This window comes from Cheilinus undulatus, linkage group 11 (assembly GCF_018320785.1).
Source record: "Cheilinus undulatus linkage group 11, ASM1832078v1, whole genome shotgun sequence".
Taxonomy (NCBI): Eukaryota; Metazoa; Chordata; class Actinopteri; order Labriformes; family Labridae; genus Cheilinus; species Cheilinus undulatus.
The window spans coordinates 907,753-932,598 of NC_054875.1; the positions used below are offsets into that span (position 1 = coordinate 907,753).

Genomic DNA, 24,846 nt, shown 5'->3' on the forward strand with positions numbered 1-24,846 from the left:
TCCCCACACCTGCGTACCTCTGTTCTGATGAACAGTAAGACCAGACGGTGGGAGGCTCCTGAACATGAGCCGTGTTTAGTTTAAACTCTGATTCAGCTCTACTCTGAGTTTATAGAACATTTTAGTTTAAAATGAACACAAATGATTTTTGTCACTGTGCTCCAATCTGCAGTTTTCCCAGAATGCCTATGGGCATTTTACTCTTTTTTTCACCATGAGTGAAGTTGCCCCTCGGTCCCTCCTGTGGCGGTGAGGGTGTGCTAACTATTATGGACTAGAGTAAACGGTTCAGTCTGTGTTAGCTGGAGTTTACCTGAGTTTACTTTACCTCAGAAATGTTTCCTGATATTTTCAGTCAGTTATCTCCAGTCTGTTAAAGCTGAGCGCTCGTCCTCATGGCACGTTCTGTCCTCGGCGTTTTAGCGGTAATATTTTACCCCACACTATCAAAAATTAGTTTTACTATCATAAAAATGTCTCATGATTATAAACTGATGTAAAAGAGTGCATCTGTCTGATCCTCTATGCAAACGTCCCTGCATGCTCGATGAAAGAACCCAGACCAGAACCATCAGGAGGACTTCAGCTGCTGGTTTTAGTGCTGCTGTGAACACGTCAGAAATATTTAAAGGGTTTGAAGCTTCCATTTTCTCAGTCTTTTGGAGATGAGTTTGTAGAAGACGTGATTAAAAATGAACTTTTCACAACCTTTGAGTGGTCTGTTCCTTTAAATGTTAAACTTTGTTCAGCTCATCCTGATCCCCCAGCCCCTCACACCTAGACCTTGTACCTATGTGTCCTGTCCAGGGTAGGGTGTCCTGGTCCTGTTGGATGGAGGGTAGGGTGTCCTGGTCCTGTTGGATGGAGGGTAGGGTGTCCTGGTCCTGTTGGATGGAGGGTAGGGTGTCCTGGTCCTGTTGGATGGAGTGTAGGCTGTCCTGGTCCTGTTGGATGGAGGGTAGGGTGTCCTGGTCCTGTTGGATGGAGGGTAGGGTGTCCTGGTCCTGTTGGATGGAGGGTAGGGTGTCCTGGTCCTGTTGGATGGAGTGTAGGCTGTCCTGGTCCTGTTGGATGGAGGGTAGGGTGTCCTGGTCCTGTTGGATGGAGGGTAGGGTGTCCTGGTCCTGTTGGATGGAGGGTAGGGTGTCCTGGTCCTGTTGGATGGAGTGTAGGCTGTCCTGGTCCTGTTGGATGGAGTGTAGGCTGTCCTGGTCCTGTTGGATGGAGGGTAGGCTGTCCTGGTCCTGTTGAATGGAGGGTAGGGTGTCCTGGTCCTGTTGGATGGAGGGTAGGGTGTCCTGGTCCTGTTGGATGGAGGGTAGGGTGTCCTGGTCCTGTTGGATGGAGGGTAGGGTGTCCTGGTCCTGTTGGATGGAGGGTAGGGTGTCCTGGTCCTGTTGGATGGAGGGTAGGGTGTCCTGGTCCTGTTGGATGGAGGGTAGGGTGTCCTGGTCCTGGTTCCAGACTGTTTCATCATTTAAATTCTGTCAGTTTGATTCTTTAAAAGTTTTCATTATCGTGTGTGTCATGGTTTTGGTTCCTCTAGTCTAGTTCATTCATAAATATAATGGCGGGCCTCCACTGGGGGGCGCTGCAGAGCTTCAGGGGAGGCGTGGAACCATAAACCAGGAACAGGTGATCTGCTTTGTGAACCTCTGCATGGAGCTGAATGAACAGACTGATCAGTTTAAGGCAGTGATACTCAGCGTGATCATTAGTGGCTCTTTGACGGCTTCATTTTGAATATTCCCCACGAAAACCTTAAAAATGGGAAACTTTTGTCCCCCTTTGTACCATTTTTGACACTTTTCATCCATTTAAGCATCCTTTTGTCATCAAACACCACCTTTTTCCTACTTTTTGCCTGTTTTTGCCACTCTTGGCTGCTTTTTCTACTCTTTTTTTGCCTTGTTTTTCTACCTGTTACTCATTTTTTGTCCCTTCTCACCCATCTTCTTTTTCTTAGACTGAGGCTCTCAGAGGTGTTTTTCAGCAGTTTGGCTCTTTGGTTGGGGAACGCTGCTTTAAGGATTATCAGAGCAGAATAATCAGGAAGTATCGGCGATAAATTCATGACTGAAACCAAATAACTGATGACCTGTAAAGATGTTTAAGAACATGTGCAGACCAAAATATCAACGATGTCAAAATGTGAAAAATATTTAAAATTAGACATAAATGTGTGAAAATGTGGTTTTTAAAATCTGAATCTTTGTGTGGGTGGGGGTTCACAGAGTAGGGGGGGCCTGGACCCATCCTCTCTCCGCTCAGCCTGTCCTCCGGGCCTCGTGGTGGCGCTGTTGGTTCAGCAGACATGCTACCGAACAGGAAGCTCTCTGGTTATTTCCGGTTCTTCTCCGCACGTTTTCCCTTCCGCGGTTTGAGAAACGACTTTCAGACGGTGGTGTCGGTCTGTGATCCTCGGTATTCATCATGAGTAAAGCTCACCCTCCAGAGCTGAAGAAGTGAGTCTGTGCGGGCTTTACTGTCATTAACTACCAGTGGTAGAAGAGGAGCTAACATGCTAACGCTAATATGTTAGTAGATGAAAGAGGCTAACATGCTAACGCTAATATGTTAGTAGATGAATGAGGCTAACATGCTAACGCTAATATGTTAGTAGATGAAAGAGGCTAACATGCTAACGCTAATATGTTAGTAGATGAATGAGGCTAACATGCTAACTCCATTGTTAGTAGATGAATGAGGCTAACATGCTAACTCCATTGTTAGTAGATGAATAAGGCTAACATGCTAACTCCATTGTTAGTAGATGAATAAGGCTAACATGCTAACGCTAATATGTTAGTAGATGAAAGAGGCTAACATGCTAACGCTAATATGTTAGTAGATGAAAGAGGCTAACATGCTAACGCTAATATGTTAGTAGATGAATGAGGCTAACATGCTAACGCTAATATGTTAGTAGATGAAAGAGGCTAACATGCTAACTCCATTGTTAGTAGATGAATAAGGCTAACATGCTAACTAATATGTTAGTAGATGAATGAGGCTAACATGCTAACGCCATTGTTAGTAGATGAATAAGGCTAACATGCTAACTCCATTGTTAGTAGATGAATAAGGCTAACATGCTAACTCCATTGTTAGTAGATGAATGAGGCTAACATGCTAACTCCATTGTTAGTAGATGAATAAGGCTAACATGCTAACTCCATTGTTAGTAGATGAATAAGGCTAACATGCTAACTCCATTGTTAGTAGATGAATAAGGCTAACATGCTAACTCCATTGTTAGTAGATGAATAAGGCTAACATGCTAACTCCATTGTTAGTAGATGAATAAGGCTAACATGCTAACTCCATTGTTAGTAGATGAATGAGGCTAACATGCTAACTCCATTGTTAGTAGATGAATAAGGCTAACATGCTAACTCCATTGTTAGTAGATGAATAAGGCTAACATGCTGAACCTTCATTCAAACATTTCCTGGCTGTCTAAGGGGGCTGGAGTGTGGTCGGACCATCAGGGCTAAATTCAGAGTTTGTGGGAAATGAAGTCAGATTTATTCATGAAGCGCCTTCAGGCGACAGCGGCCGCCACGCCGCTGTACTCAGAAACCACAACAGAGAAAACCATCAGAACGAAAGGAAACAGTGGAAGTATAAAGCCTGCAGGGTCTGTGGTCTGCATGAGCTGGTTTATGAAAGGCCGGGGAGGAGAAGTGAGTCTTTAGATCTAAAACCCTGCAGGGTCGGGGGCTCTGATAAGGATGGGGAGACTGCTCCAGAGTCTGGGGGGACCGCTGCAAAGGCCCTGTCACCTCTAGACTTCAGTCTGGTTTTGGGGACTTCCAGCAGCATCTGGTCAGAGGACCTTAGGGCTCTGGTTGGGTAATCAAACTGAGGACTGACGTGAAGACTGCTGTGTGGGTTTACTGGTTGTGGATTTAGTAAATACTGGTCCAGGTTTAACAGGTGGTCTACAGAGAGACTGTGATTAATGTGATGGTCCTGCTGGGGGGTTCTGAAGTCCAGGTTCTCTGATAGCAGCCTTCAGCTGGTCTGGGGTCTCTCATCTTCCAGAGATCCTCTATGGGGTTCAGGCCAGACCAGTTGGCTGGCCCATCAAACCCAGTAACACTAGGGTCAGTAAACTAGTTTCTGGTAGTTCTGGTTTCATGGGGGGGGGGGGGGGGTCAGGATCTCCATAGAACTTCATGAAGGGCTCTAAGATCTCCTGGCAGACTGCTGACTCTGGACTCTGGACTTGGTAAAGACCAGGGGACCAGCAGCAGTGAGCCAGTGACTGACCAGGAACAGTGACTGATCCTGAATGCTGATTGGTCGGTGGTTTCTTCTGTCCTGTAGTGAAGCTGAACGGAGGCAGACATGTGCAGGGCATCCTCCGAGGGTTTGACCCCTTCATGAACCTGGTGGTGGACGACTCTGTGGAGATGGGACCAGGAGGACAGCAGAACAGCATCGGCATGGTGGTCAGTATGGCGAGCGGCGTTCCCGAGGTCTGACAACAGCAGACCTTAAAGTCTCCAGTCTGCCGGTCTTTGTTTAGCACCGATCCCCCGCTGAGGTTATCCTGAGACACTCGGGCTCGCTGTCAATGTTGGAAAAGTGGGCGGAGCCAGGGTAGCTCCACCCACTCTTCCAACGTTGACAGCTAAGGTCTGATTACCAAAAAGACTGGAGAAGAGACTCTTTTTAACCCTGTTAGTCATTTTTTAACCCTTTCTGTTACTAGAACCCTCTCTGCTGCTTTACCTCCATTTTGCTTCCTTTCTCACATTTTTGCCACTTTTTCCCCACTTACAGGTGCATCTCAGAAAAATGAGAATATCATGAAAAGTTCAGTATTTTGGTCCCTCTTTTCTGAAAGGTAAACCCATATATTATATAGACTCATCACACACAGTGAAATATTTCAGCCTTTATTTCTTGAAATGTTGATGATTATGGCTACAGATAAGAAAACCCAAAATTCAGTCTCAGAAAATGAGAATATTCCATAAGATCAATAAAAAAGGATATTTTCAACAGAAATGTCAGGCTTCTGAAAAGTCTGTTCATTTCTATGCATCAATACTTGGTCTGGCCTCCTTCTGCATGAATTACTGCATCAATGCGGCGTGGCATGGAGACGATCAGCCTGTGGCACTGCTCAGGTGTAATGAAGCCCAGGTTGCTTTGATAGCGGCCTTCAGGTCATCTGCATTGTTGGCTCTGGTGTCTCTCATCTTCCATAGATTCTCTATGGGGTTCAGGTCACAGTCACAGTAACTCCATGGTCATTGAAGCAGCTTTTGGTACCTTTGGCAGTGTGGGCAGGTGCCAAGTCCGGCTGGAAAATGAAATCAGCATCTCCATGGTGCTTGTCAGCAGAAGGAAGCATGAAGGTCTCTAACATGTCCTGGTAGATGGCTGCGCTGACCTTTGACCTGATAAAACACAGTGGACCAACACCAGCAGATGCCATGGCAGCCCAGATCATCACTGACTGTGGAAACTTCACACTGGACTTCAGCCAATGTGGATTCTGGTCCTCTCCAGTCTTCAAGGTCCCAGAGTCGGGAGGAGGATTGGAGAGACACCAGAGCCAACAATGCAGATGACCTGAAGGCCGCTGTCAAAGCAACCTGGGCTTCATTACACCTGAGCAGTGCCACAGGCTGATCGCCTCCATGCCACGCCGCATTGATGCAGTAATTCATGCAGAAGGAGGCCCAACCAAGTACTGATGCATAGAAATGAACAGACTTTTCAGAAGCCTGACATTTCTGTTGAAAATATCCTTTTTAATTGATCTTATCTAATATTCTGATTTTCTGAGACACTGAATTTTGTTTTTTTTTATCTGTAGCCATAATCATCAACATTTCTAGAAATAAAGGCTGAAATATTTCACTGTGTGTGTGATGAGTCTATATAATATATGGGTTTACCTTTCTGACATGAGGGACAAAAAGACTGAACTTTTTCATGATATTCTCATTTTCTGAGATGCACCTGTACCTATTTTTACTCCTTGCTGCCCATTTTTGCCACTTTTTCCTCATTTCCTATGTCATCCTATGATCATTAATAGAAAGATGATGTCATCCTATGATCATTAATAGAAAGATGATGTCATCCTATGATCATTAATAGAAAGATGATGTCATCCTATGATCATTAATAGAAAGATGATGTCATCCTATGATCATTAATAGAAAGATGATGTCATCCTATGATCATTAATAGAAAGATGATGTCATCCTTTGATCATTAATAGAAAGATGATGTCATCCTTTGATCATTAATAGAAAGATGATGTCATCCTATGATGTCTTTGATAGTAAATAGAAAGATGATGTCATCAAAGCTCATAAAACACCAGCTGAGCTGAACTCAGCCGTGTGATTGGCTGATGTTTTGTCATCTGTTTCTATGGCGGTTTATCTCTGAGGTTTTAAATAGTGAGACTGTTACAGAGCTGACCTCTGACCTTATCTAGAAATATAAAATGACACTCTGACGTCAGTCTAACTCTATTTTTTTCCGGTCTTTTCCAGGTGATCCGAGGGAACAGCATCATCATGTTGGAGGCGTTAGAGAGAGTCTGATCCTCTTTTTCTGATTTTATTTTTAGATTTTGTATTTTTGTTTAAAGCGGCTGAGTCCTGATCTTTGTTTGAGCTGTTCATGTGAATAAATCTGTTCTTCTTTGTATTTCCTGTCTGCCTCTTTATCTGATCTGAGTTTTATTAAAGCTGTGAACTGGCCTGAAGTTTAGTTTATATGTAGTGAACATTTAAGGTCAGCATGTCTCTGAAACCGGCAGGTTAAAGGTCAAAGCTGTGTTTTAAAATCCACCGCCATCCCTCCACCAAAGGAGGTCCACGTGTTTTTGTAAACCTTTAAAATTTAAAAAGCATCCGCAGAGATGGTTAAAGCAGGCCTACTGAAGCTAAAGTTCTGTTTAAATCACTGCTGAATAAACCAAAACTAATGCTGCTATTGGATTGAATAAATGTCCAGTTCTACCTCTGCTGACGTTTATGTCAGTCTCTAAAAAGACTCTTTAGGGTGAAGGTCGTCTGTAAGGAGGGATGAAAGGGAGAGGTTACTGGGACCCATGGAGGTCAGAAAAACCACGATCCAGAGTTCATCTGTAATAAATACTCCTGTGAAAATCACACCATCCACTGAGATCTTCAGGGCCCCCTATAGCTCTATAGACAGGTCTGTTTGGGGCCCTCTGCAGGTCCAGGTTTAGGGGCCCCTATGATTCTATAGACAGGTCTGTTTGGGGCCCTCTGCAGGTCCAGGTTTAGGGCCCCCTATGATTCTATAGACAGGTCTGTTTGGGGCCCTCTGCAGGTCCAGGTTTAGGGGCCCCTATGATTCTATAGACAGGTCTGTTTGGGGCCCTCTGCAGGTCCAGGTTTAGGGGCCCCTATGATTCTATAGACAGGTCTGTTTGGGGCCCTCTGCAGGTCCAGGTTTAGGGCCCCCTATGATTCTATAGACAGGTCTGTTTGGGGCCCTCTGCAGGTCCAGGTTTAGGGCCCCCTATGATTCTATAGACAGGTCTGTTTGGGGCCCTCTGCAGGTCCAGGTTTAGGGCCCCCTATGATTCTATAGACAGGTCTGTTTGGGGCCCTCTGCAGGTCCAGGTTTAGGGGCCCCTATGATTCTATAGACAGGTCTGTTTGGGGCCCTCTGCAGGTCCAGGTTTAGGGCCCCCTATAGTTCTATAGACAGGTCTGTTTGGGGCCCTCTGCAGGTCCAGGTTTAGGGACCCCTATGATTCTATAGACAGGTCTGTTTGGGGCCCTCTGCAGGTCCAGGTTTAGGGACCCCTATGATTCTATAGACAGGTCTGTTTGGGGCCCTCTGCAGGTCCAGGTTTAGGGCCCCCTATGATTCTATAGACAGGTCTGTTTGGGGCCCTCTGCAGGTCCAGGTTTAGGGACCCTGGTAAACAGAACCTGCATGCTCCATCAGTGGCTGTCTTCTTCAGCAGGACCAGCAGGGGGCGCGCTCTGCTCAGGACCCACTTCCTCTCCAGCCGGACTTTTATTGTGAAAGGTTGCTGACGTCATCGCAGACACGTTCCCTGACGTTTCCTGACGTTCCTGTGTCGTCGTCCTCTGACGGTATGTGGAAAGTAAAAATGTCGGAGGAGGTCGGAAAGGCGCTGCAGTCCGTGGTGGAGCGGGTCAACCAGGCGGCCTCACGCCGACCCAAGGTAACCTCAGCCCGGGAGAATCCTGCCGAGGAGCCCCGCCGATGGAGCTCCTCGGCCGGCGGGGACAGAGAGTCTCTGCGGGGCACGACGCGTTATGTAAGGCTGCAAACAGCTCAACCTTTGGACGGAGCTCTGCGGAGGAGCTGGCAGCACTTTCATAACAGCATGCTCCGTGCGTGAGGTGGCACGATCCGTGCGTGAGGTGCGTGGGAGCGCGAGGAGGCTGCAGGCAGAGAAATAGATGTTTGTCCTCACCGTGGTGGTTTATCGATCAGGACTGATCGGTTTATCGATCAGGACTGATCGGTTTTCTCCTCTCCTCGGCTCTCACACACCTGTGCAGGTGGACACGCGCAGATCTGCGTGATGCTGAAGGTTGGCGTGTAGGTCAGAGACGATCAGCTGATCTGATATCAATCTATCAATCAGCTGATCAGGCAGCTGTGGAGTAGGGCTGGGCCATAATCCAGATTCTAGATCTAGATCTGTTTGTCAGTTCTATGTCCATGATAAATATTAAAAAGACTGTTGACGGTCAGACCCACTAACACCAGTCCCATTCATGGTCACTGTAAGGAGGGGTCTGGTGACAGAGTCCTGGTCTGGTGACAGAGTCCTGGTCTGGTGACAGAGTCCCGGTTTGGTGACAGAGTCCCGGTCTGGTGACAGAGTCCCGGTCTGGTGACAGAGTCCCGGTTTGGTGACAGAGTCCCGGTTTGATGACAGAGTCCCGGTTTGATGACAGAGTCCTGGTTTGGTGACACAGTCCTGGTTTGATGACAGAGTCCTGGTTTGGTGACAGAGTCCTGGTTTGGTGATAGAGTCCCGGTTTGGTGACAGAGTCCCGGTCTGGTGACAGAGTCCCGGTCTGGTGACAGAGTCCCGGTCTGGTGACAGAGTCCTGGTTTGATGACAGAGTCCTGGTTTGGTGACACAGTCCTGGTTTGATGACAGAGTCCTGGTTTGATGACAGAGTCCTGGTTTGGTGACACAGTCCTGGTTTGATGACAGAGTCCTGGTTTGATGACAGAGTCCTGGTTTGGTGACAGAGTCCTGGTTTGGTGACAGAGTCCTGGTTTGGTGACAGAGTCCTGGTTTGGTGACAGAGTCCTGGTCTGGTGACAGAGTCCTGGTCTGGTGACAGAGTCCTGGTTTGATGACAGAGTCCTGGTTTGGTGACACAGTCCTGGTTTGGTGACAGAGTCCTGGTGGGTGATAGAGTCCTGGTTTGGTGACAGAGTCCTGGTCTGGTGACAGAGTCCTGGTTTGGTGACAGAGTCCTGGTTTGGTGACAGAGTCCCGGTCTGGTGACAGAGTCCCGGTTTGGTGACAGAGTCCCGGTTTGGTGATAGAGTCCTGGTTTGATGACAGAGTCCTGGTTTGGTGACACAGTCCTGGTTTGATGACAGAGTCCTGGTTTGGTGACAGAGTCCTGGTTTGGTGATAGAGTCCCGGTCTGGTGACAGAGTCCCGGTCTGGTGACAGAGTCCCGGTCTGGTGACAGAGTCCTGGTTTGGTGACACAGTCCTGGTTTGATGACAGAGTCCTGGTTTGATGACAGAGTCCTGGTTTGATGACAGAGTCCTGGTTTGGTGACAGAGTCCTGGTTTGGTGACAGAGTCCTGGTTTGGTGACAGAGTCCTGGTCTGGTGACAGAGTCCTGGTCTGGTGACAGAGTCCTGGTTTGATGACAGAGTCCTGGTTTGGTGACACAGTCCTGGTTTGATGACAGAGTCCTGGTTTGATGACAGAGTCCTGGTTTGGTGACACAGTCCTGGTTTGGTGACAGAGTCCTGGTGGGTGATAGAGTCCTGGTTTGGTGACAGAGTCCTGGTTTGATGACAGAGTCCTGGTTTGGTGACACAGTCCTGGTTTGATGACAGAGTCCTGGTTTGGTGACACAGTCCTGGTTTGATGACAGAGTCCTGGTCTGGTGACAGAGTCCTGGTTTGGTGACACAGTCCTGGTTTGGTGACAGAGTCCTGGTTTGGTGATAGAGTCCTGGTTTGGTGACACAGTCCTGGTTTGATGACAGAGTCCTGGTTTCACACCCAGAACCCAGATGGATCTGAGAACTCTTGATCCCAAAGTCCAGTTCCATCTAGTCTGTGTGAGCTCAGAAGAACCAGACTCGGGCACTGGGCCGAGTCTGGATGAAGAGGTGTTTGGGTTCAGTAGAGATGTGACACAGCTGCGCTCGAGTCTGGGTTAGTCTACAGGAAGTAGCTTTATAGAGGCGGGGCTAAAGGTCTGCAGTATCAGTGCTGTACAGGTGTAGATGAGGAAGGTCTCTGGAAACATCCACAGTAGTAGGATGGACTCTCCTGTCTACATGGAGGCTGAACTAATGTTCACCTGAGTGGTTGCCATGGTTACCATGGTTGTCTCTTCTTCTTCTTAGCTGGTTCTAAAGCCAAACGTGTCTGTAGTGGACCATGTGGATCCTTGGGTTCTTTGAGAGCAGACAGCAGAGGAGAGGAGAAACCGTACCCGGGCACGGTCTGAACCAGCGCTGTCAGCACGCCGGAGCGTTCCTGAGCTTTCCTCGCTGTCGGGTCAGCGCCTCAACCATCCAGCTGGTTCAGCGATACTCAGCGCCTGGCTCTTTAGTGACGTCAGTCTAACTGAAAAATAATTCTCCCAGAAAACCTTTAAAAGGGAAATCTCCCCTCAGAGTCGGTCCTCCACACGGTGGGCTCTGAATGTCAGACTGGTTTCTGTTTTTCTAACAGCTGTGTCAGAGAGAACCGCTGTTTTTATTCGGTCCCATCTTCCGTCTTTATTTTGCCGCTCTAATGCTGAGTGTCTCTTCGTCCTCAGACTCTCCCCGCCGTGCCTCCTCGCCTCGTCGCCGTCAGTAAGACCAAACCTCCTGACATGGTGGTGGAGGCGTACCGACAGGGTCAGAGGAACTTTGGAGAAAACTACGTGAGTAAAACCGTCCTGATCTTTGGCGGCGTGAAGACTGAAGCGATCAGTAATGAGGTTTTCTGTCCTCCCCAGGTGAATGAGCTGGTGGATAAGGCCTCAGACCCTCTGGTACGTCCACACATTCACAGACATCAGTCCTCCTTCACTTCCTTCTAACGAGGTTTACAGAGTAAAAGAGGATGTTTCTGTGAAGTTATGATAAAGTCCAGGAGTTCTGATTTCATAAACGTAGATGGTTCATCTGAGTGTCTGTGGAGTCTAGCCAGCGTCAGGACTGTCAGCTTTCACCAGAATTATACTCAGGTGTTAAACACGCTCCTCTCCACCCTCCAGATCATATCGTCCTGTCCGGACATAAAGTGGCACTTCATCGGTCACCTACAGAAGAGCAACGTCAACAAACTCCTGGGTGAGTAGTCGGGCTCTCTGATTGGCCATCATATCAGCGAGGACATTTTCACATTTAACCCTGACTTTGCTGGTCCGCTTTACATAGGAACGTTTAACCACGAAGAGTAGAACGGTTCCCTTTTAGTGTCGGTTTCAGTTTTTACTGCTGCTTTCTTAAATGTTTAGTTTTAGTTTAGTTTTTTAGTTTTAGTTTAGTTTTAGTTTTATTGATTTTAGTGTTTCAGTTTTATTGGTTTTAGTGTTTTAGTTTTATTGGTTTTAGTGTTTTAGTTTTATTGGTTTTAGTGTTTCAGTTTTATTGGTTTTAGTGTTTTAGTTTTATTGGTTTTAGTGTTTTAGTTTTATTGGTTTTAGTGTTTTAGTTTTATTGGTTTTAGTGTTTCAGTTTTATTGGTTTTAGTGTTTCAGTTTTATTGGTTTTAGTGTTTCAGTTGTATTGGTTTTAGTGTTTTAGTTTTATTGGTTTTAGTGTTTCAGTTTTATTGGTTTTAGTGTTTTAGTTTTATTGGTTTTAGTGTTTTAGTTTTATTGGTTTTAGTGTTTCAGTTTTATTGGTTTTAGTGTTTCAGTTTTATTGGTTTTAGTGTTTTAGTTTTATTGGTTTTAGTGTTTTAGTTTTATTGGTTTTAGTGTTTCAGTTTTATTGGTTTTAGTGTTTTAGTTTTATTGGTTTTAGTGTTTTAGTTTTATTGGTTTTAGTGTTTCAGTTTTATTGGTTTTAGTGTTTTAGTTTTATTGGTTTTAGTGTTTTAGTTTTACTGGTTTTATAAGTTTTAGTTTTATTGGTTTTAGTGTTTTAGTTTTATTGTTTTTTTAGTTTTAGTTTTATTAGATTTATTAGTTTTAGTTTTATTGGTTTATTAGTTTTAGTTTTATTGGTTTTAGTGTTTTAGTTTTATTGTTTTTTTAGTTTTAGTTTTATTAGATTTATTAGTTTTAGTTTTATTGGTTTATTAGTTTTAGTTTTATTGGTTTATTAGTTTTAGTTTTATTGGTTTTAGTGTTTTAGTTTTATTGGTTTTAGTGTTTCAGTTTTATTGGTTTTAGTGTTTTAGTTTTATTGGTTTTAGTGTTTTAGTTTTATTGGTTTTAGTGTTTTAGTTTTACTGGTTTTATAAGTTTTAGTTTTATTGGTTTTAGTGTTTTAGTTTTATTGTTTTTTTAGTTTTAGTTTTATTAGATTTATTAGTTTTAGTTTTATTGGTTTATTAGTTTTAGTTTTATTGGTTTTAGTGTTTTAGTTTTATTGGTTTTAGTGTTTTAGTTTTATTGTTTTTTTAGTTTTAGTTTTATTGTTTTTTTAGTTTTAGTTTTATTAGATTTATTAGTTTTAGTTTTATTGGTTTATTAGTTTTAGTTTTATTGGTTTATTAGTTTTAGTTTTATTGGTTTATTAGTTTTAGACAGTTTTAAGACAGTCAGACTCCATCACTTCATTGAAATCCCGCCTGTTCAAACTGGCATCTTTGCTCTAACTGGACACTAACTGGTGCACTTCACTTGTTTTTTTATGGTTGATCTTCTGTTTTAATGGTGTTTTATTTGGCTTTTTCTGTATGTGGTGACCTTGGGTGACTTGAAAGGTGCCTCCAAATAAAATGTATTATTATTATTATTGTTATTATTACATTCAAACATTCCCTTTAATTAAATCATTTACACATGAGGACTAAAATCAGAAACTTTAGCAAAGCTGACTCAAAGGAAAGCCCGTGTTTGATTGGTCGGATTTGAGAAAGTGGGCAGAGCTAGCAAGGAATGAGGGTGTAGCTAAGAGTGTAGTTCCTGCTCCCTGATTGGATGGTCAAGTCTACGTTGGGCCTTAAATCAGAAACGTAGTGAACGTCTCCGTCTCCATCATGGCGGTTTCCTCCTCTGATCGCAGACTCAGAGCGCTTACATAACTGAACATCGGGGTCACATGACCCTGGATTCAGACCCGGGTCTTTAATGTGGAACCAGCCCTGATCTCACGGTCTTCCCCAGTCGCTTCGTTTGACCAATAATGGGTCAGAGTGTTATTAGTCACCGCTACTGAGCGTGCTCCGTCATGACTGAGCCTGTTCTTGTGACGGGATAACCAAACTGTCCCGCCGTGTTCCCAGGTGTGCCAAACCTGTACCTGGTGGAGACGGTGGACTCGGCCAAGCTGGCCGATAAGGTGAACGGCTCCTGGCAGCGTCTGCGAGGGTCCAGCATGCAGAGGTTAAAGGTCATGGTTCAGATCAACACCAGCGGAGAACAGAGTGAGTCTGATCTCTCCCTGTGAGAATAGTTCCTCCAGGTGTGTGTGGAATACTCACGCCTGTGCGCTCCGCAGGTAAACACGGCCTTCCTCCGGACCAGACGGTGGACACGGTGAAGCACATTGTGTCGCAGTGCCCCGCCCTGGACTTCTCAGGACTCATGACCATCGGACGCTACGGCTATGACCTCAGCCTGGGCCCCAACCCGGACTTCCAGGTACGGGGGGGGGGGGGGGGGCGGGGGGGGGGGGGTGTTTATTTATTTTTATATTTGTTTACATCCTTAAACAGAGAGGATTGTGGGTAACTCTAAAACCCTCTAAAGGGGTCAGACCAGGACCGGAACCTGGATCCAGAGTTTATTCAGGGTTAATCTCTCTCCTGCAGATGTTGATCAGTCGGAGACAGGAAGTGTGCGACAGTCTAAAGCTTCCCCTGGAGGACGTGGAGCTCAGTATGGGCATGTCTACGGACTTTGAACACGCGGTGAGTTTAAAACTTTTCTGTAAATCACAGATTTAGATCCAGACTAAAGCCTGGTGAGGATTTTATCTTTCTGAGTTTATAAAACTCAGATTTTTAAAACTGGAACTCAAAAATTTTCACTTTTATGATGGATGAGTGTTTTACTTCACAGTCGAGGAGTGAACGCTCCGTCATAGAGGGAGGAGTCTGAGCATCATTTCTACTGGTTTCTGTGGTTTTAGTCTTACTTCTCAGATTAACGGTAACGTTTTAGACCGCTTTAGTTTATATTCAGCCTTTAATGACCTCAGAGCTGAGCACCAGGAACCAAACGTGACGAAGAAACACGACGATACTGAGAGTTAAAATCAATAAGAAGCTGGTTAATTTAGCTCCGCCTACTGGTGACGTACCAGATGAGCAGGACTGTTCTGAGGCGGAGTCTGTGGTCAGCTCTGACTCTGATAGACAAACAAACAAACAAACAAAAGCGTGCAGGCTAACGTCTCTGCTGTCGTCTTCTCTCCTGTGACAGATCGAGGTCGGCGCCACCAACGTCCGCGTGGGCAGCATCATCTTCGGGAACAGAGAGTACCCCAACAGCGCGGCGAACACTCCGAACCCGAGTCCCGGTCCGAGTCCGGCCCCCAGCCCGGAGAAAACCTCCAAGATGGTGTCCGAGGAGGCAGCCAAGAAGATGCAGCATCTGAGCGTGTCGGGACACTAGGAGGGAGGAGGAGCTCGCCGTCTGCGTCTGAAGTTCAAAACTGTTCTGGAGCGGGGAGGCGGGTCGTCTCCACGCCGTGGGTGGAGCTCAGATCACGGCCTCATTTAGCGTGTGTTTGATTAATCCTCGTCACTGTTCGCCGCCCGCTCTCTAGAGCACCACGGAGCGGCGGCGGCGCAGGAGTAGTCTGATGTTTAATGTGTCACTAACCCGTAGGAATCTACCGCCAGGTCAGAGCAGACGAGGCGGGAAGTGTCTGACATGTTAGCGAGGATTCGTTTGATGTTTTCTACCTTTGACCCGACATGTGACCGTGCAGAAACGTGACGTCTAACACAACAATGTGGCGCTCTTCTTGTACAGACTCCGCCTTGATTGAATAAACCATTGATCCCTTTATAGACTCTCAGTGCGGCGTTTGGTGTTGTTTTGGTACGGTGTGAACGGTGTGCATGTGTCTGTGCTGTGATTGGTGGAGAGGAGTGAGGGGAGTGAATCTATGCAACGTGTCGACTCTGTTTTTAAACTCGTGTTTTTGTGGTTCCATGTGGGCGTGCGTTTGTGTATCTGAGTCACTGCCGTGAGCTTGGACGTGTAGACGCCATGTTTACAGCGAAGCCAAGCAATAAATCACATGATGAAAATATCTGATGTGTTTTTATTCAAGGTCAGAAAATCACAGAGACGGCGGCGGGAACAAGGCGGGCTGCCGTCTTGTTCCCGCCAAAGTTCTAAACGGTAAAACTGAGTGAACAGCGTTTCTGTAGAACTTCGGTCCTCAGTGTGCGGTTTGACAGATTTTCATCCACTCTGCTAAGATTCATGGCTCCTCCTCCTTTTTAGACCGTGGAAAAAACTACTTCCTGTTTCATGGCAACAAAAAAAAAAATGTGACTTGTGTTGAGACTTGAACCCACTGGCAGATCTAAAAAGGCTCCAACAAACAAATAATGACTAAAACATCACGTTTTCATGTTCAAATGAAGTTTCTGATTACAGTCGATAAAAAGCCCCGCGAATAAAGTTATTACCGTTATTATCATTATTATATACAGCAGGAAAGTGCTGTTACATCTGTGGGATTATTACACTGAACACTGTAGATCTGCTTCACATTAACCAAAAGCATGCGATTAATTAAAATCTAAAAGTTTAATGCACTAATTACAGACCTTCTAAAGCAGAGATTAATGCACTAATTAGAGACCTTTATAAGCAGAGATTAATGCACTAATTAGAGACCTTTATAAGCAGAGATTAATGCACTAATTGCAGATCTTCTAAAGCAGAGATTAATGCACTAATTAGAGACCTTTATAAGCAGAGATTAATGCACTAATTGCAGATCTTCTAAAGCAGAGATTAATGCACTAATTAGAGACCTTTATCAGCAGAGATTAATGCACTAATTAGAGACCTTTAAAAGCAGAGATTAATGCACTAATTACAGATCTTCTAAAGCAGAGATTAATGCACTAATTAGAGACCTTTATTAGCAGAGATTAATGCACTAATTACAGATCTTCTAAAGCAGAGATTAATGCACTAATTAGAGACCTTCTAAAGCAGAGATTAATGCACTAATTAGAGACCTTTATAAGCAGAGATTAATGCACTAATTGCAGATCTTCTAAAGCAGAGATTAATGCACTAATTAGAGACCTTTATCAGCAGAGATTAATGCACTAATTAGAGACCTTCTAAAGCAGAGATTAATGCACTAATTACAGATCTTCTAAAGCAGAGATTAATGCACTAATTAGAGACCTTCTAAAGCAGAGATTAATGCACTAATTACAGACCTTCTAAAGCAGAGATTAATGCATTAACTCCTGCAGCCCTTCTTTAATCCCATCCTTATCAAACATTTCCATAAATCACAGCAGACAGTGAGAGTGTGGTTAGTTTCTTTATTGAGCTCATGGAGATGATGAGTTCAACCAATGAAGAAGGATTTCACAGCAAAGTCTGCAGCAGGAGAATTAGACCACTACTACTAACAATGGTAATAACAATAGTAATAACAATAGTAATAACAATGGTAATAACAATGGTAATAACAATAGTAATAACAATAGTAATAACAATGGTAATAACAATGGTAATAACAATAGTAATAATGCTAATGATAATAGAAAGGTTGTATCTGTGTAGCCATAAAAGGATCTGGTTGATCATAAATTATCCATGAGTATGGATGAGGGTAAATTCAGAATAAATAAGCTTTAGGATCAACAGACTTTCAGTGTAAAAGGTTTTTAGAAAATGAACAGCTGCTCGTTTTATTTACAACACTTCAGTCCTTCTAACAAACGTCTCTACGGAGCAGGAAGTCAAGATAGAAACTATTTACATTCAGCAGAAGGCCGTCAACGTCTAGGAGGTCATCAACTACCAGAGCACTTCCTGTCAAACCTGTCAATTTAAAACAATGATGACCAGAGCACTTCCTGTCAAACCTGTCAAATTAAAATAAACAGCTGACAAGTACACATCTTAGTATTTAAAATAGAGAACCAGGGTTTTAAAAGGTGGGTGGAACTGGCAAGGCCTCGCCTATAGCTGCTATCAGGATCTACGCCTCCATCAGACTGATATGGAGACCTCTGGGGGCTTTTCTAGGGGCTCAGACCCCGATGTTGGGGCTCGGACCCCGATGTTGGGGATCGGACCCCGATGTTGGGGCTCGGACCCCGATGTTGGGGCTCGGACCCCGATGTTGGGGATCGGACCCCGATGTTGGGGCTCGGACCCCGATGTTGGGGCTCGGACCCCGATGTTGGGGCTCGGACCCCGATGTTGGGGATCGGACCCCGATGTTGGGGCTCGGACCCCGATGTTGGGGATCGGACCCCGATGTTGGGGCTCGGACCCCGATGTTGGGGCTCGGACCCCGATGTTGGGGATCGGACCCCGATGTTGGGGCTCGGACCCCGATGTTGGGGCTCGGACCCCGATGTTGGGGCTCGGACCCCGATGTTGGGGCTCGGACCCCGATGTTGGGGCTCGGACCCCGATGTTGGGGATCGGACCCCGATGTTGGGGCTCGGACCCCGATGTTGGGGCTCGGACCCCGATGTTGGGGCCAGGGCTCCTCCTCAGAGATGCTCTTTCTCCACTCTTATTTACATTCAAACATCTTCGTCACTGAGAGTCTCACCTGCAGCGACCGTCTCTGTGAAGCAGGTGAGTGCCGACCTTTGTGCTAAATCCAGGTCTGGTTGAAGTCAGTTATTTCTATGGAGCATCCTGATGCAGAGACAGACCATGGTGGGGTACTGGGCTCTGATGGTCCTGGTGGATCCGCTGCCCTGACATCTCTTTATTTTGGTTCTACTGAAAAAGGAGTTCAGACTGAGCTGATGTCTTCATGGATAGAGAACAGCTGTGCAGCCAATCAGGATGCACGCTGCCGTCGTGTGGACATGTTGGGTCTGTAGCTGTAATGTGGTCAGACTGGATGGGGGTCTGGTGAAGACCTCCAGCCCAAACTCATCTGGTTTCTCAGCAGAAGGCTCTGGTCGAGAACTAAAACCATCAGTATGTCCCGGGTCAGCAGGAAACAAAGAGAGGCAGCTGGTGTCGCTAACGCTAAAATCACAAAGCTAAAACATTTAGACCTAGTCCAGGAACCCCCACCCCCCACCCCTCCTCCTCCTTGTAGTATTTATGGCTGATATTCAGACCCAGTGGTCTGTAAAGTCCTTGATCTGGTCCAGTCCTGGTCTCCTGATGTTAAACCAGTTTTTTAGCTTCAAAGAAGCTCTTCAGGTGCTTCATCTGCCAGATCCCCGTGACGATGAGGATGAGGGTCTGAGCGATGGACCACCACAGGACGCGCTGGTTGGTGCTCTCGCTGGTCATCCGAAAACGCTCCTCCCGGTACTGTGGAGAGACGGGACACAGGTTACCCTCTGTTACCTACGTTTTTAGACCAGTTTAATGGATGTTTACATGTCTCCCTGTAGATCCAGTTTCCTTCATGATATTTTCAAAATAAGAGCATCCCTCTGAGCTGTGGTTCTTCACTGGTGGGTCAGGACCAAAGGAAGTCCTGGACCTGGTCCAGTGGGTTACTAGTGTAATAAAAACGGATGAAAAAGTCCTTGATGTATGGAAGCCCTGAGCGGACATTAGGGCTGAATAATCAAGAAAATACTGAAGAGTCATTATTTTGACTTTTACTGTGATTTTAAAGAGTGACATGTTTGACCTCATTATTCTCTTCCTACTTTAAAAACATGTTAAAAACATATTAGAACATATTAAAGATATTCACTGATGATCTAAAGGGTATAAACACGACTGAGATCATGTCTTTAACACGCTCCAGGACGTCTCTGCTGCAGAACCCTTAGATTAAGGCGGTCCTGGAGAGTTTTCTAATCCCACCCTGTGAGCAGAAACCTGCAGGAGGCTTTTTTATAATTCCAGTTCAAACTTCAGGGAACTGTTCAGCCTAGCAGACAGTCTCCATGTTTATTATTCTACTGAGAACAGCTTCTTTAAGTCATTTCTCCTCATCTATGTGATTTATCAAGATAGTAAATCTGGCCTTCTAATTAGAACTTGGTACAAAATGATCATAATGAGGATTTAACATGCTGACAGACTTTTACAGGGTTTAAGAAAGACCCTGGCCTTGAATGGACTGACAGGGGCATCAAACCCAAGGCCCGGGGGCCAAATCCGGCCTGTGGATCGATTATATCCGGCCAGCAAGATCATATCTTATTTGTATTCTAACTGAGGTCTGCAGATTTCCTCCAGTGTGAGATGTTCAGCTCTAAAAACCTGAACAAGTAAAGAATAAGAAAGATTTCATAAGTCAAGAATGTGGGGAAATAAATACATTGTGTTTTTATTTCACATATTTTATTTATAGATATTTTGCATCTCAAGATTAAGACTCAAACTTCTGATTTTGACTTTTCATTTCATACTTTGACCTTTCCATCTCATAATTTGGACTTTATATGTCACATTTTTATCTTTTAGATTCCCCATTTTAAATTTTAAGTCATTTTTTGACCTTTTCAACCCCTTACTATGGCTTTTTAATCTCATAGTATGACTTTTAAACTCATGATTTCACATTTTTTTTCCTCACATTTTGACATTTTAAATTAAAAAGTTTTACTTTTTATATCATATTTTGACCTTTTAGACTCCCAATTTGAAATTGAAGTCATATTTTTAACTTTTAAAGCCATCATTTTGAATTCTTGCTCATATTTTGACATTTTCAACTCATAATTTAGCCTTATTGATCACATATGCTGACCTATAAAACTCACAATTTAAAATTTTAAGTCATATTTTGACCTTTCAGACTTATGATTTCAACTTTCTCCTCATATATTTGCTCTTTAAAACATTATTTTTCTATTTTTAATATCGTGTTCTGATCTTTGTTTAATAATTTTTATGTCAGATTTGAGCCTTTAAACTTTTCATTTTTTGAATCATCAGTGCTGTTTTCAAATTTTATTACTGGTAAAGATGAGGTTGACAGTTCTGGTTAAATGTTGACCCTGTTAGGCTCTCAGGTTAGACCTCAATCCAGAATCCGGCCCCTGTTGCGACTGAGTTTGACACCCCTGGTTTAGCGTGTTTGGATTCTCCGTGTCACTGACCCGCTGGTAGTTCTGCTCCTTCTGGATCTGCTCCACCTGGTCCAGCAGCTGTCTGACCCTCAGCTGCAGCTCCGTCAGTTTGTCTTTGGCTGCGATCTCGGGGTAGTTGTTGGTGTGTTCTCCTACCTGGATGTCCAGGTGAACTCTCTGAAACACAGGGACAGGTATGAAGCTACTTGCTTGGATCCTCTGGGACATAAGAATAAAAACGTGTCGGTATTTGATGACAGGAAGTCTCAGAGAAATTCAGTACGTTCTAGAAAACGTGTCCTTGGTTTGTCTGAACACCAGCCAGGGTTAAACCACTCCATAACACTAGCCTGGCGTGGTAATCAGAGTAACTTTAACCTGAACTCTGCAGGCCTTTACAACAAACAGTCCATACAGGCTTTGTTTAAGGTCCTGGTATACTTCCTGTTTCATGGCGAATAATTCACTGCTAAACAGCTTTATTCACAGAGCTGTCAGCTTCACATGGGGTTTGATTTAAGGATATTAAAAATGCTTTTTTAGATGATTTGGGAAAAGTATCCCTGTTCTGGGAGTAAAAGCCACTTCCTGTGCCATGGCGAGAAATCAAACACCACGCCCTCTGATGAAAACGCACAGATTTTGGCACAGAGCTTTTAGCTCCTTTAGACCTTTAAGACACAAAGCTGATGTTAATATCTCAGATCGTCTTGAACCAGCAGCTTGTACCGTAAAACTTGGTACTTCCTGTCACCCTTAGGAGGCGCTGCGATCTGTCCAAAACTTTCTTAAAGGTCACATATTTTTCCTTTAAGACAAGTTTATATTGGTCTCAGAGGTCCCCAAAACATGCCTGTGAAGTTTGTTGCTGTAAAAACACTCCAGTATTGATTTCTGCATGTCTAGGGGTGCACCAATCGATCGGCGCCGATTTCCTTAATTTTGGGGGATCAGCCGATACTTGGATATGAAACCGATCTTATCACCGATCTTATCTACCTCTACCTACTAAAATGTGAAAAATGAAAGACTAAAGGAACTGATATCATCTAGTAGTTTGGACAGCAATGCTCTAAACTTGTCATTTGTATTTGAGAGAACTACCTCATGTGCAGTTAAAACAAGTTTGTATTGTTTCACGGGTATTGTTCAATGTTTTTCAATAAAATAAGACTGGAACATTGAAGGTGTATGCTGTCAGTTATAAAAAAATCAGAATCGGCAGGTCAGGCTTTTTAAAGCTAGTGATGCACCCCTACTAAAAACCCCTCAGTTTCAGCCCTGCTCAGAACCAGCTGTTTCTGTGTCTTTAAATGTTACTGAGCTGTCTGACTCCGCCCCTGACTCCGCCCCTCTCAGGAAATGGATGTGGCTCTCCTGATCCTCCTCTCAGACCAGGAGAGGAGGACTGAACTTTCTTCCAAGCAGGGAGGGGCAACCGAACCTGGGGGCAGGGCTAACTCCCCACATGACATCATGAGGGGTAAAATCTGAGAACGGCTTGTTTCAGCACACATTTTCTGAAAGCTGGAAGGATTGTGGACCGGCCAGGGGCACATATTTTTGTTAGAAAAGCCTGAAAAGTTTATTTTTCACAACATGTGACCGTTAACAAATGTTCAAAGTTGGGGGCTCGCCATGGCCACACCCTTTGAGTTTTGTCCAGGATCCTTATAACTTTCAGTAACCTTACCCTGCCCTGCCTTCAGAGGAGGTCATCCTCACAAAAAAAACCTGGAAATGGGCAAAACGACCCTAATTTTGAGTTAATGGTTTAAAAAAGTCGTACTTCCTGTTGGAGCTAGGGTATTACTCCCTGTAGATAATGTCAAGCTGAATCCACCCGCCAAACTTCATAATTCTTAGAGTAAAACAAAGGTGCTTTTCTTATGAGAAATCTCTTCTCTAAAACTGTAGGGGGCGCTATCAAGGCAGTCTGAAGCGTGCATATTTAAAACCCACAAATATCACATCAGGTTTGCTGATGTTTCTTCAAAATATCAGGATATTGTGAGGATGGCGAGGCCCTCTAAACTCAGTGCTGGGGTCCTGCAGACCAAACACAGCTTGGTGAATCTGAACCAGACTTTTCTCTGGACTTTATTTTAATCATTTAATATTTATGGTGGGTCCTTTCAGCCTCTGTGTAGAGAGCCAGAGAGTCTGGGATGAGAGAGCGGGGGATGGCGTGCAGGACAGGAGCCCCAGGCTGGATCTGAACGTCTTGGAGGACAGCGGCGTCTGAAGCTACCGCTGCCTCTCTGAGGCTCTGAGCCTGAAAACTAGCCAGACCAGGACCTGGTTAGTCCTCAGGGTCACATTTCTATGCTGCTGATCCCGATTTACTGTCCTAGTCTGGTTTAACGGGTTGTCCCGCTCCGTCAAACGGCCGCGGGTTCAGACAAACACGCAGGAAACATCACATATACAGGTGAGAAACCAGTGAGTCTGGCTGGTACCAGTTTCCCTCCAGCGAACAGAGCCATCTTGGTGGAGTTGGAGTGCAGGCAGATCTGATGTTCTCCTGGGGTGTGAGAGGTGAAGGTGAAGCGCCCGTCTGAGCCGTACTGACGGGACAGGATGATCTGAAACAGACAGACGCGCTGTCATTCATTTATACCTGAACAGGAGCGTGTTCTCTAAGCTCCTCCCCCTCGGCGCTCACCTTGGTGTCTGGATCTTTGATCTCCACGTGCATCCCGAGGCCGGGCGTCGACGGGAGGAAGGAGCTGCTCTGCTTGTCCCACAGCTGAGTGCGGTACTTCCCTGTCAGACATGGAGGGTATTATCATGGGGACGAGAGTCTTTATTCATCCAGATCATGGTCTACAGAGACCCAGCTGGACTAAAGAACCCAAACCAAGTCCAGCAGCCTCGTCTGGATCAAGCTTTGCATAAAAATATTGGAGAAATTTAAATAAATACTACTTCATTTATTTCCCCTGTTTTTAAAGTGTTCTCTCCTATTCCTTTTCAAATATGCTAAAATAAAAACTAATTTCCTTTTAAACCAAACAGAAAAGTTTCAGTACTGAACATTTACAGCTAAGGACGCCTCGATCATGTTTGTCAGATTTCCTGTCCTGGTGGAAAACTCTGTCTCCTTCCTGATTTCTTATTTTTATCAGACAGACTCAAAGGTTTCATGGCGGAGGAATCACTGATGCATAAATGTCAGAGTTTGGACCCTGACTGGTCAACAGGACTACTAGCACCCAGGGACACAGGTTTCTATGTGAAGGAGCGGTCTGAAGGTTGAACTAAGATCTGATCAGTTCTGATCGATCGGAGCATCTCTAGAAAAAAGACTACCTGCCTCACTTCAGCCTTCTGCACTAGCAGCAGGGAGTAAATCCGCTCATTTAACTCCATCTTTAAAGATTGAAACTAAAGTAAAATCTCAGAGGTTTAAATCTGAGACTAAGGAGACTAACACAGGTGTGACATCATCACTGACGCAGACGTGTTTGGTTAAAATCACAGGCAGCCATGATTGTTACTGTTGACAGTCAGGACTGTTTATTCCGGCTGTCTTTGGTTTTTCTGACTCTCTTCTTCTCTGCAGCATCTCTGATGGACACAGCTGTTAGCGCTGCTCGGTAGCTAGCCCCGTGCTAACTGCTCGGTCCCTTACCGATCACCATGGTCTCATCCGGGATTTCTTCTATGAAACATTTCTTCTCCGTCTCTCCGATGTGGAAATAAAGAGACTGGGCCGGATAAATCCAGAGCAGCGCTAAAGTCAGGGCAGCAGAGACGGACAGCATCATGGAGCCTCTGTCAGACATCAGCGCTAGCGACGAGCCGTGATGCTGCAGCCTGATGACGTCATCACGCACTGCGGAAGAAGGACGGGGATTTCCTGAATAACAGAGTTTAGAGAGCCCTGAGTGCGGACTGACAGGCGAGTAAAGTTGGCTCGGTTACAGAGATGTCATGGTTTTATAGTCCGTGTTTTTAAGGTCGTCTATGGGGGATAGCGGGAGAGTTTGTGGGGCCCAGCCAGACTAAAAACCAGGGTCTGTTATAAAGTAAATCTGGGAGAACCATATTTTATTTTAAACTGAATAATAACCACTCCTCTCAGATCAGCAAGTATTCTTTTATGTCCTAGAATATAGCTTCCTTTAAAATGTAAACCCCATTCCTGGAAAACAGAAAATGAATCAGTTGAAAGTGGAAAAATGGGCAGAAAAAGTGCTGAAATGAGACTTTAAAAGAAGCAGAAATGGGGTAAAAGAGGCAAATATGTGT

The 24,846-nt window shown here is 44.9% G+C and overlaps 4 protein-coding genes across 4 annotated transcripts; 2 read left to right on the top strand and 2 right to left on the bottom strand.

The window, feature by feature from the left end:
- Positions 1 to 4,307: 4,307 nt before the first annotated feature.
- Positions 4,308 to 6,684, top strand: snrpg (small nuclear ribonucleoprotein polypeptide G; the record flags this gene model as incomplete). The annotated part of the gene is made up of 2 exons (XM_041798558.1): positions 4,308 to 4,457; positions 6,528 to 6,684. Coding segments are annotated over 2 exons (201 nt in total), but the record flags the coding sequence as incomplete, so codon positions are not given.
- A 1,365-nt stretch (positions 6,685 to 8,049) lies between these two features.
- Positions 8,050 to 15,385, top strand: LOC121516953 (pyridoxal phosphate binding protein). The gene is made up of 8 exons (XM_041798404.1): positions 8,050 to 8,206; positions 11,027 to 11,134; positions 11,210 to 11,245; positions 11,471 to 11,546; positions 13,654 to 13,794; positions 13,869 to 14,011; positions 14,182 to 14,280; positions 14,795 to 15,385. Exons 1-8 carry the CDS (start codon positions 8,117 to 8,119, stop codon positions 14,984 to 14,986), a joined length of 885 nt encoding a protein of 294 aa, XP_041654338.1. The 5' UTR covers positions 8,050 to 8,116; the 3' UTR covers positions 14,987 to 15,385.
- A 2,163-nt stretch (positions 15,386 to 17,548) lies between these two features.
- On the bottom strand, positions 17,549 to 18,524 carry LOC121517053 (serine/arginine repetitive matrix protein 2-like). Its single transcript, XM_041798559.1, has 3 exons — positions 18,466 to 18,524; positions 17,685 to 18,125; positions 17,549 to 17,624 (listed from the first exon to the last, which is right to left on the bottom strand). Exons 1-3 carry the CDS (start codon positions 18,522 to 18,524, stop codon positions 17,573 to 17,575), a joined length of 552 nt encoding a protein of 183 aa, XP_041654493.1. The 3' UTR covers positions 17,549 to 17,572.
- tmed4 (transmembrane p24 trafficking protein 4) lies at positions 18,116 to 24,405 on the bottom strand. Its single transcript, XM_041800443.1, has 5 exons — positions 24,227 to 24,405; positions 23,258 to 23,358; positions 23,052 to 23,177; positions 20,623 to 20,769; positions 18,116 to 18,871 (listed from the first exon to the last, which is right to left on the bottom strand). Exons 1-5 carry the CDS (start codon positions 24,378 to 24,380, stop codon positions 18,722 to 18,724), a joined length of 678 nt encoding a protein of 225 aa, XP_041656377.1. The 5' UTR covers positions 24,381 to 24,405; the 3' UTR covers positions 18,116 to 18,721.
- Positions 24,406 to 24,846: the final 441 nt, after the last annotated feature.